This window comes from Myotis davidii, unplaced genomic scaffold, assembly GCF_000327345.1.
Source record: "Myotis davidii unplaced genomic scaffold, ASM32734v1 scaffold1395, whole genome shotgun sequence".
NCBI classification, from domain to species: Eukaryota; Metazoa; Chordata; class Mammalia; order Chiroptera; family Vespertilionidae; genus Myotis; species Myotis davidii.
In genome coordinates, this window is record NW_006288604.1 from 210826 (window position 1) to 221345 (window position 10520).

Genomic DNA, 10520 nt, shown 5'->3' on the forward strand with positions numbered 1-10520 from the left:
CAGCAGCTGAGCCGTGACCACGGCGAACTTGCCTCTCGCCTGTGAGCGCCCGTGGCCACAGCCACTAGCCCTTCGGGTCTGGAGGCCTGTGCGTGTCCGCGGCGACGACAAGGATTCAGTCGGCGTTTCCTCCGTGCCCTCTGCTCATGTCGTCCGGGTTGGATCGGGAGGGGCGTCTATGACGCATGGAAGTCACATTCTGGTCCTGAACTTCGCCATTGCTCATTTCCATGTTTCAGACAAAAACTAGAGACGAGAGGAGGGGAAATGAGTTGATTCTTTAACAAAGTTACGTAATAAGATGAATCCTGAGTTGTGGCTGATTCATTTATACAGAAATGAATCAACTCGTCTGTAAAGGTCAAATGGCTGTAACCCAATAAGACATATTGTAATGACTCTGATAAATAATGCGTTTTCAAATCTGAGCTGACTCGAAACGGAAGGTTCCAGCTCCCATTCTGTCCATCCGACCCCAATGCTCAGACACTGAAGGAAGAACGGCCTTTAGATTTGAAAACACACATTAAAAAGCCTTGAAGGATCCCCGGCCGGTGTGCTCAGTGGGTAGAGCATCAGTCTGCGGACCAAAGGTCCCGGGTTCAATTCTGGTCAAGGGCACGAACCTCAGTTGCAGGCTCCTCCCCTGCCTGGGCCCTGGTCGGGCGCGTGCAGGAGGCAAACAATCCAGGTGTCCCTCGCACATTGGTGTTTCTGTCTGCCCCTCTCTCTTCCACTCTCTCTAAAAATCAATGGAAAAATATCCTCGGGTGAGGATTATCAAATAAACAATTAATTAAAGGTCTCGGAACTGGGGGCCGTCGCCTTAAGGAAACGTGTCCTGGGCCTTGGGGCCCGCGGCAGCGATGGGGCAGCGGGGCCGTGCCTGCGGGCTCGGCGGCTGCACTGGGCACGGCCATCTGACCGCATTCCGCACGGCTGGGGACGAGTGACCGTCCACCTGTCTGTTCCGTGGTCGGCTGGATGGGCGTTTACTTCCGTGTGTGGTTTGTATAACGAGTTTAAATTCTCTTCAGCCCGATTCAGAGAAGCGGAGGCCGTGCCCAGGAGACACCCAGCAGGTGCCGCGCCCGGACTCAGTTGGCGACAGCCTTTCCTCGGGGGAGCACTGGGGTGACCAGCTTGGTTCCTTCGTCCTCACACGTCAAAGCATGATTGACACTCACGATACTTGAGGTAAGTCCCTAAAATGAGCTGATGGGGATCTGCCGTTTCCATGGCGACTTGGGGAAAACTGCTCCGAGCACTGGATTTTCACCCCCGCCCGCCCCGTCTTTTCTTGCGGTTTCTTACTTGCTGGCCCCCCGCCCCCCTTCCCCCTCCCGCACACACACTGGCTGCCTGTCCCTGGCAGAGCCTCCCTCTGTCTGTCGGGGAGAACACGGGTCCGTGTGCAGAGCAACCCAGGCCCCCTGGCCGAGACCTGTGGGCCGTCCCATGGGCTCTTACAACCAAGGGCAGCCGGTTCAATGCCTTGCTTTGCAGTTAACGTCACAATTGAGAAACCACTGCTCAGAAAGTCAGGGCGACTTCTTTATTTTTCAGAATTGTACGGTTTTATTACCACGAATACACTGTGCGCACAGTCTGCCTGGTCACTCTCTCGCTGCGCAGCCTGGCGTTGGGGTTGGTGGTCTGATGGCAGCTGGGCTGCTCCCCCCACCCCCAGTGGCTTTGCGGGTCTTCGGGGAGACGCTGTGAGCAGTCAGCACAGAGAGACTGCACGTCAGCAGCGCTTCAAGCTCCTTGACGTTAGGGACCAGACGCCTCTGGGAGCCACTGGGCAGCCTGTGCTGTTTGCTTGTTGCTCCATAACCAGCGTTGGGCATCAGGATCTGGCCCCTGGGTCTTCTACGCCCCCTATTGTCAGTGCCTCTGGGTTCCCGCCAGTTCTGCTTAGTCTTGACACATCGGTCTGACTGGGTCCTCTTTTTGACAATCTTGGGTTTCACGAGGGGTCTGAGGGCAGCCATGGTGCCAAGTAGGAGATGGCTGCCACCTCCGTAGGCAGCGCCCAGGAAGAGAGCTTTTGTTTTAAATCTTTATTGTTGGAAGGATTGCATTCGTCCTCCTTCTACCCCGTTAACCTCTCCAGCCCGCTCCCCACCAGGCCCTCACCACCCCAGTGTCTGTGTCTGTGGGTGATGCATATACGCACACAAGTTCATGGGTTGATCTCTTCCCACCCGCCCTCCCTGCCTTCCCTCTGAGGGTCAACAGTCTGTTTGATGCTTCTATGCCTCTGGATCTGTTTTGTTCATCAGTTTATTTTGTTCATTAGGTTCCACATATGAGTGAGGTCATGTGATACTTGTCTTTCTCCCACTGGCTTATTTCTCTCAGCATGATGCTCTCCAGGTCCCTCCGTGCTGTTGCAATGGTCAGAGATCTTTCTTTTTTACAGCAGCGTCGTATTCCACAGTAGACGTACCACAGAGCGACTCCTGAGGCCTGAGGCCCGAGGCTTGCAGGCGTCTGTGCAAAGCAGGTCCCACTGGCCATGAGCGATGCACAATGTGAAGGCTTCAATCCTGAAGGAACTTGCTTTATTCCTAATTATGAAACATGAAGACGTTTATACTCATAAGACAGCTCTGAGCTGCAGCCTGTACGTGTGGGAGCTGATGTCCACAGAGAGGACTTGGTGGTCTCTTAGAGTAATTGCTCTTTCCTGAGCTACCTGCCCAGGCTCCTGGAGCCTCCTAAGAGTTAACTGCGAAGGAAGGGGCATTTCCCGGGCGCCCGCGTATGTAACCCTGAGAAACACCAAAACCTAGTTCAGACGTAAGTACTCGGGATGTTCTTCTCCGTGTGCAGAGCACAGCGAGGGAAGAGAACGCCTGTGCGTCTCACACACAGACTGATGGACTGCAACTGCGGCATCTTTGCTCGTGTGAATATGGCAAAAATCATCTTTAAAAGGGGGATTGCAGCTGACCTGGGGCCAGCAAATAGGGGTTACAGATGCGCTAAGAGATGTTCTTACCAAAATTCCAGCTGGGCCGCCTCGGGGGGCTGCACAGGCCACAGGTGAGGCCTGAGCGTCGGGTGGGCCCGGCCCCCGCAGCCCGCACTTCCTGGCAACCTTTCGCCCACATCAATGAGGTAATCTTTTGGAAATGACTCTGAAATGCATCTTTAATGCGCTAAGCACAGCACACCTGCAGTCAATTGGAGGCACGCATACCTCGGGTGCCATCTCAGCTCTCAGAAACCGCGCGGCCGGCAATCAATACGGCTGTCATTCGCAGTTGCTAACGTGGGCTCTGGGCCAAGCACATCTGTCTTCGTGGAAAGAGAACCGCCCCCCCCCTCACGCCCCTGCGTTTGCTAGTGCACCCTGTGAGTGTACAGTGTAGGGCACAGGATCATCCCCCCATCCCCCTCCACCCAGCCCTTACCCACCCATGCCCCACCCCCAGGTCTTTCTGCCCCCCACTGCCCATGTCCATGGGCTGTGCATATCTATATCTATATCTATATCTATATCTATATCTATATCTATATCATCTATATCTATATCATCTATATCTATATCATCTATCTATATATCTATATCTAATCTATATCTATATTTATAAAAGGCTAAGCTACCGTCTGACCGTCTGACCGGTAGCTATGACACGCACTGACCACCAGGGAGCAGATGCTCAATGCAGGAGCTGCCGAGCTGCAGTGACTTGCAGCGGCGGTTCTCGGGTGATACACTCTGGAACCAGAGAGGGGGGAGCCCTATTCCAGGGTGTGTCACCTGAGAATCACCCTCTTGCATTCCAGGACCCCTCAGGCGATGTCGGGGAGCTAGTTTCGTCCCGATCCCCACAGGCCAGTCCGAGGGACCCCACCTTCCAGAGGGACCCTGCTCACTCCACAGACACCCTTCAGGCCCCAGGCGCAGCCAGCAGGGGACGGACCGCGGGAGGTTGGCTCCAGGCGTGTCCGGCCCGTCTTGCCCCATCCCATCCACCCACACCCTGCAGAGTCATGAGGACGGGCCACAGGCTGTGGCGGTGCCCACACTGCCTGGAGGGTGCTGCAGGGCCCGCTGCCCTGGCTCTGTCCCAGGCGGGACAGGCGCCCTGTGGTGGGAGCAGGTGTGCTGCCTGTTTTGGGACAGCCCAGGGGCGTCCCGGGCATGGGAGACGGTCTTCCCTCTGTGTGGGTGGAAGCCAGGCTCAGGCCGGCTGGGACCAGGAATGGGGACGATGACGATGTGGAGAAGCCACCGTGACCTGCGAACCTCACGTGACCAAAATGACCCTTCGCTGCTGTAGGCCTGAGGGACCTGGCTGCCTGGCACCCAGAGCCCAATGCTGTCCACAGCAACCCAGGGCTCGGGGTCAGGGGGAGGCGGGAGGGAGGGCTGCCTTGGTGACTGGTCAGGGGCCAGCACTCCCATGGGTGTTGGTTCGGGGGAGGCAAGGAGGTGCCAAGTAAGACGTCCTTGGCTGCAGCCATGTCACTGGCCCCGGATGTCCCAGCAGCCGCAGTCCCGCTCGACTCCTCCTGGTCCCCAGGGGGCTGCAGGGCCTGCCCTCCGGGGTGCCCCGGTGCAGACCCCCAGGCTCAGGCTTCTGACCACAGGCCGATGCTGGTCACAGGAGCAGTGACAGCTGGCAGCGTGAATGGGGACTGAGCGCTGAGGGTGTGTTCCCTGCCCCCAGGCTGGGGACGGGGAGGGAGGCCGCTTGGAGCTTCCTCGGTGACGGTCCACGAGACTCCACAGGCGAAGGGCAGCCAGGACCCCGCCCGGAAGCCGGAGCTGACGCTGGGCTGCAGCTGGGGGAGGGCAGCAGCCTGGACGGTGTCCATGCTCGCGGTTGATGACGGCTCCGCCCCGCAGGCTCCCAGGACACCTGGGACTTCAGGCACCGGCTATGGACCAGCACGGACGGCTTCCTCGCTGGGTCTACGGAATCCCTTTGCTACAGCTCTCCATCCTCGGGCCTGTGCGGCCCCAAACCGGAACTCAGCACAGTAAGTCCTCGGAGCGCCTGGTGCTCGGCGTGCGGCAACGCGTCTCTGGGCCAGGACCTGGGAGTGAGTCTGGAACGGGTCCACGTATTTGCACAGAGGGGTGGGCGTCGTCAGACGCTGCCAGTGAGGCAGGGCCAGCGATGGAGCTGTCAGAGCCTAGATCAGTGCCACATGCTGGATGCTCGGGCTGCTTGGCCGCCGCGGCTTTAAAGCGACGTGACAGAGGGAGTGGGTTTGCTTTCTTTTGAGTGAGGAGCTCGCCCGTCAGAGGCTGATGTCATGTCTCCATGCTCCTCTCGGTGGGGCTGGGGGGCCAGGGGACCAGGCGGGAGACGGACTCCAGATGCAACGGCTGCTGCTGCATTCTCTGTGAGGCTGCATCCCTCACCTAGTACCTGGGGGCTGGATCCCGCACCTGGTACCCGGGGGGCTGCATCCCGCACCTGGTACCCGGGGGGACTGTATCCCGCACCTGGTACCTGGGGGCTGCATCCCGCACCTGGTACCCGAGGGGACTGTATCCCGCACCTGGTACCTGGGGGCTGCATCCCTCACCTGGTACCTGGGGGGACTGATCCCGCACCTGGTACCCGGGGGGCTGCATCCCTCACCTGGTACCCGGGGGGCTGCATCCCGCACCTGGTACCCGGGGGGCTGCATCCCTCACCTGGTACCCGGGGGGCTGCATCCCGCACCTGGTACCCGGGGGGCTGCATCCCTCACCTGGTACCCGGGGGGCTGCATCCCGCACCTGGTACCCGGGGGGCTGCATCCCTCACCTGGTACCCGGGGGGCTGCATCCCGCACCTGGTACCCGGGGGGCTGCATCCCTCACCTGGTACCCGGGGGGCTGCATCCCGCACCTGGTACCCGGGGGGCTGCATCCCTCACCTGGTACCCGGGGGGCTGCATCCCGCACCTGGTACCCGGGGGGCTGCATCCCTCACCTGGTACCCGGGGGGCTGCATCCCGCACCTGGTACCCGGGGGGCTGCATCCCTCACCTGGTACCCGGGGGGCTGCATCCCGCACCTGGTACCCGGGGGGCTGCATCCCTCACCTGGTACCCGGGGGGCTGCATCCCGCACCTGGTACCCGGGGGGCTGCATCCCTCACCTGGTACCCGGGGGGCTGCATCCCGCACCTGGTACCCGGGGGGCTGCATCCCTCACCTGGTACCCGGGGGGCTGCATCCCGCACCTGGTACCCGGGGGGCTGCATCCCTCACCTGGTACCCGGGGGGCTGCATCCCGCACCTGGTACCCGGGGGGCTGCATCCCTCACCTGGTACCCGGGGGGCTGCATCCCGCACCTGGTACCCGGGGGGCTGCATCCCTCACCTGGTACCCGGGGGGCTGCATCCCGCACCTGGTACCCGGGGGGCTGCATCCCTCACCTGGTACCCGGGGGGCTGCATCCCTCACCTGGTACCCGGGGGGCTGCATCCCTCACCTGGTACCCAGGGGACTGTATCCCGCACCTGGTACCCGAGGGGCTGCATCCCGCACCTGGTACCCGGGGGCTGCATCCCTCACCTGGTACCTGGGGGGCTGCATCCCGCACCTGGTACCCGGGGGGACTGTATCCCGCACCTGGTACCTGGGGGGTGGCATCTCTCACCTGGTACCTGGGTGGCTGCATCCTTCACCTGGTACCCGGGGGGACTGTATCCCACACCTGGTACCTGGGGGGCTGCATCCCGCACCTGGTACCCAGGGGGCTGCATCCCTCACCTGGTACCTGGGGGGCTGCATCCCGCACCTGGTACTTGGAGGTGAGCCCATGTTCTCAGGGGAAGACACTTGCCTGCTTATCCGAGTCGCCCGTTGCCATGGGAGACCCTCACCTCACCCCACACCTGCCCCAGCAAAGGACCTGTATTTAGCATGAGCTGAAAATTAGAGTTGAAATAACCAATGTTAATGTGAAGTTAATGAAATCGCATGTGTCTCTCCCACCCCGAGGCCTGTGGGGCCGTCCAAGGGCTTGCACTCGGGACTCACATGGGAGCCGGGAGGTGGGGGGGAAAGGGGGGCGCCCGCGGACCTGAACCCCCTCCGGCCTTGCAGCCATGTCTCCCCAGCTCTGGGTTGTGAGATGGCTTTTCTACAAGTGGAAGGAAGGGCTTTGCAGGCCTTACAGGGATTTCATGCAAAATGATAACAAAACGCCTTAAGATGCCATCGTAACGTTGGGGAGGAGGGGCCGCTGGTTTGGGACCCGGAGCCGTCACAGGGCAGGTCCCAGCCCTCTTCCCGGAGGGGCGGCCACCAGGCGGGGAGGCTGGTGGGGCCTCGGACAGCAGGGCCTCCTCAGGGTGGGGATGCTGCCAGGAAAGGTCTGAAGAGAGTGAAAACCAAACCAGCTGGACGTGCACGTGGCTGGAAACTGCAGTTTGGGCGCCACCTACCGTCCATTTCCTGGAAACTGGGGTTTTCTTAGCGGGGATATTGGGACACAAAGACCCCCACCAGCCTTCACCTTATTTTTTGAAGTTGAATCTTGGGAAAACCCCAAATGACATAAGTTTTTTCTTTAGCTTTGCCCATTACGCAGCTCACTGGTCGCTGTTGTGAAAACTTGAGTCTGGCCTCTGAGCCTGAGGTGGGTGGGTCTGTGCCCGAGGACGGGATTCCTACAACAGACGTGTTTCTTTCATTTGCTGGAGCCGCGAGAAACAGCCCGTGTTCTGGGGCCCTCCTCAAACTCCTGCTTCTACCAGAACAGATGGCGATGGAGCCAGGACGCCCTCCTCTGATCGCAGTTACAAGCAGCACAGGGCCCGCCACCTCCCTGCCTGTTCTGCTTCCTGTTGGAGCCCGTAGACAGGGAATCACGGGACGGAGAGGGCAGGACCCTTTGCAGCCCCTCTCCCACCTGGCTCTCCTCGCCCCTGATGAAACCCTGGGACCAGGAAAGGCCCGAGGCACCAGGAATCTTAGTCCCTCCCCCTGGTCCCTGGTCACCAGCCCAACTCTAGCCGATCATCAGCTCCACTAAAGGCAAGTGCCGTGTGAACAGAGGCTGAATGTTATGCTAAAGGAAATTAGAGACAAAGTTCCACCAATGTCTACTAAATATATTCCAAAGTTATGAATCTTTATATTACATGCCAAGTATACACTGAGTTCTTTTTTAAAATGTATCTTTATTGATTTCAGAGAAGGAGGGACGCCCCCCACTAGGGATTGAGCCCGAGACCCAGGCCTGTGCCCTGGCCGGGAATCAAACCAAAAGGAGCAGCGAAGGAGCCTGTTCTGCTTCGTCCCAGGACAGAGCCTGGGGTTCCCAGGGCCCGGCCTCGCGGGGAGGGTCCAGGATGCTGAGACGTAGCGTCCTGTCAGGACCTCGCTTCGGGGTCCCGTTCAAGTTCCCGGTTTCTGCCCCGGCACTGCTGTCATTTGGGTCAGGTCATCTGGGGGCTGATGGAGGACGCCCACCCCGCCAGTGACCAGTGTCACACGCCTGGGGCCGCACCGCGCTGGGAGCGAACCAGGGGACCTGGGGAAGCGGTGACACGTGACGGTGCCCAGGCGTGAGAATCAGCCTGACCGTTTTGTATGGAGTTAACACCACTCGGACACGCTGGGAACTGCTTAGCTCAGTGCTATCTGTTCAGTGTAACTGGAGGCTCCAGTCCAGGACACAGCCCGCGGGTGTTTGTTTTGAACACACGGGAGAGTGTGTTCTACAGCGTGGGCGGCTGCTGTGTTGGTTTTTTATTTCAAATCCGCTGGTTTGTGACGTGAGCGACACTGTTCTGAAGGGGCACCTGCTGTCAATAATCACCCAGGCGCTCAGCGGCTGACGGCACCGCGGGGGCCTTACCCCCCGGAGCGTGTGGAGAGGGGCTGAGACGTGTGGACACTTAGCTTCATACCAGGGGCTTGTGAGGACCCAAGTGTCCGGTCCGTGCAGGGCCACTGTGCTGACCTCCAAGGCCCCGAAGACCCCGGGGCCTCAGCTGTGGCCGTGGCCTCGCTACTCTCTGCCGGTGGAGAAAGCCGGGCAGCGGCCTGTGGAGGAGAACCCGGCCCACCAGCCGGTGCCTTCGTCCCACCAGCACTGCACTGTGGCGACAGGGACTTTCAACTCGGCTGGACCAGCTCCCAGCCCGCGACGTGACTCCTCCGAGAGCCGGCTCCAGAAAGGCCCAGCTCCGTCCACCACCTGGGGCTTCGTGCCGGAGCCGCGTGACCCACCTGTCACTGTGTGTCCGGTCACTGATGACCGAGGTAACACCCTGGACGCTATGACTTGGGGGGATTATTATTACACATCGTAATCCTGCAGGAACCCAGGTCACATAACCGACCGGCAGAGACAACCTGAGCAAAATTAGCTGCAGACAAAACAGGGTCGCGGTGAAAACCATCTTTACAAACGACGGTGGCTGCTGGGACGGGCCTGCCACGCCAGCACTTAGTTCTCAAGACGGCGACGGGACAGCTCCAGGAACGCTGCGGCCGCTGCGCCACTACTCCTCCTTCCTCCTCTTCCTCCGCTCCTTCACCTTCTGCTGCAGGGCCTTGAGGTCGGCCATCACAGTCAGCGTCTTCCGGACCCACAGGATCTGAAAGCAGGAGTTTGGAGAGCGTTCACACTGGGAACACGTACAAAGGGAAAGCGAGGACGCAGCAGGTGTAAGTACGCACCACGATGATCATGGCGTTGAGGAGCAGCGGCGCCGAAAACACTAGTGAAATGAACATCCCCCTCGAATCGAAATACTGGTATTTTGAAAATGACCTGTTTCAAGAAAAATTTAAAAATCACTTAGCGTAGCGAAACAATGTTTTAAATGACGTTCTCTACTTAGTGTGAGGCTTCTGGAGGCCTCAGGTCACGAAGGCAGAACCCACCCTGATGACGGCACCGGCCCTCGGGTCCTACATGGTCAGACCCTGACATCTGGTGGAGGCGGAGCTGAGGCCCCGACACTGGACATGGTCCCGGGAGGGGGGAGAGGCTGCAGCGTGCTCTCCACTCGGCCCACGCGCACCAATTCCATCAGGCCACTTCCTTACTCTGCCGCTAACATCACTTTCAAAAGCCCCGACCTCTCTCCCCCTCGAGGTCATGGCCAGCAGCACCCAGTTTTCAGCTGGCACTGCCAGAGGAATGTGTGAGGAGCGCTTCCCAGCCTAAACCTGTCCGAGCGGAGGCTGCTGTGCTGCATGCAGGTGCTCGTTCCAAAAAGCAGAAGCCGGACAGCGACCTGCCCCGACCGGCTCACCTCCAGTTCATGGCGGCCACTTCATTGATGTACTCAGCACAGTAGACCAAGGTGACTGCAAGAGAAGCCGTGTTAGAACCTGCGTGACTGACCAGTAGTCATTGTGGAAACACCCTCTACAGACGCATGCTCAGTGTAAACACAAGACAGCAAGAGTTCGAGGGGAAATGGAATTTCTCCTTTAGATGTAACATCAGGTAACAATGATAAAACTGAGACGTCAGGACACACCCTTTGACCGAAAGGAAACCAGGCCCACAACGTCAGTCTCCACGTCTCGGTGAAAC

General features: G+C 59.5%; 2 protein-coding genes across 2 annotated transcripts in view; both read right to left on the reverse strand.

The window, feature by feature from the left end:
* Window positions 1-10520, reverse strand: part of TMEM18 (transmembrane protein 18) — a 21660-nt gene that overhangs the window by 9737 nt on the left and 1403 nt on the right. Inside the window, exons 2-4 of the mRNA XM_006779386.2 lie at window positions 10234-10288; window positions 9653-9746; window positions 8199-9570 (exon numbers count right to left, since the gene is read on the reverse strand). Coding sequence (XP_006779449.2) covers window positions 9475-9570; window positions 9653-9746; window positions 10234-10288 — 245 coding nt within the window. The 3' untranslated portion in view covers window positions 8199-9474. The remainder of the gene's footprint in view (window positions 1-8198; window positions 9571-9652; window positions 9747-10233; window positions 10289-10520) is intronic.
* On the reverse strand, window positions 1617-1994 carry LOC102751790 (60S ribosomal protein L32). The gene has a single exon (XM_015561789.1). It carries the CDS (start codon window positions 1992-1994, stop codon window positions 1617-1619), a length of 378 nt encoding a protein of 125 aa, XP_015417275.1.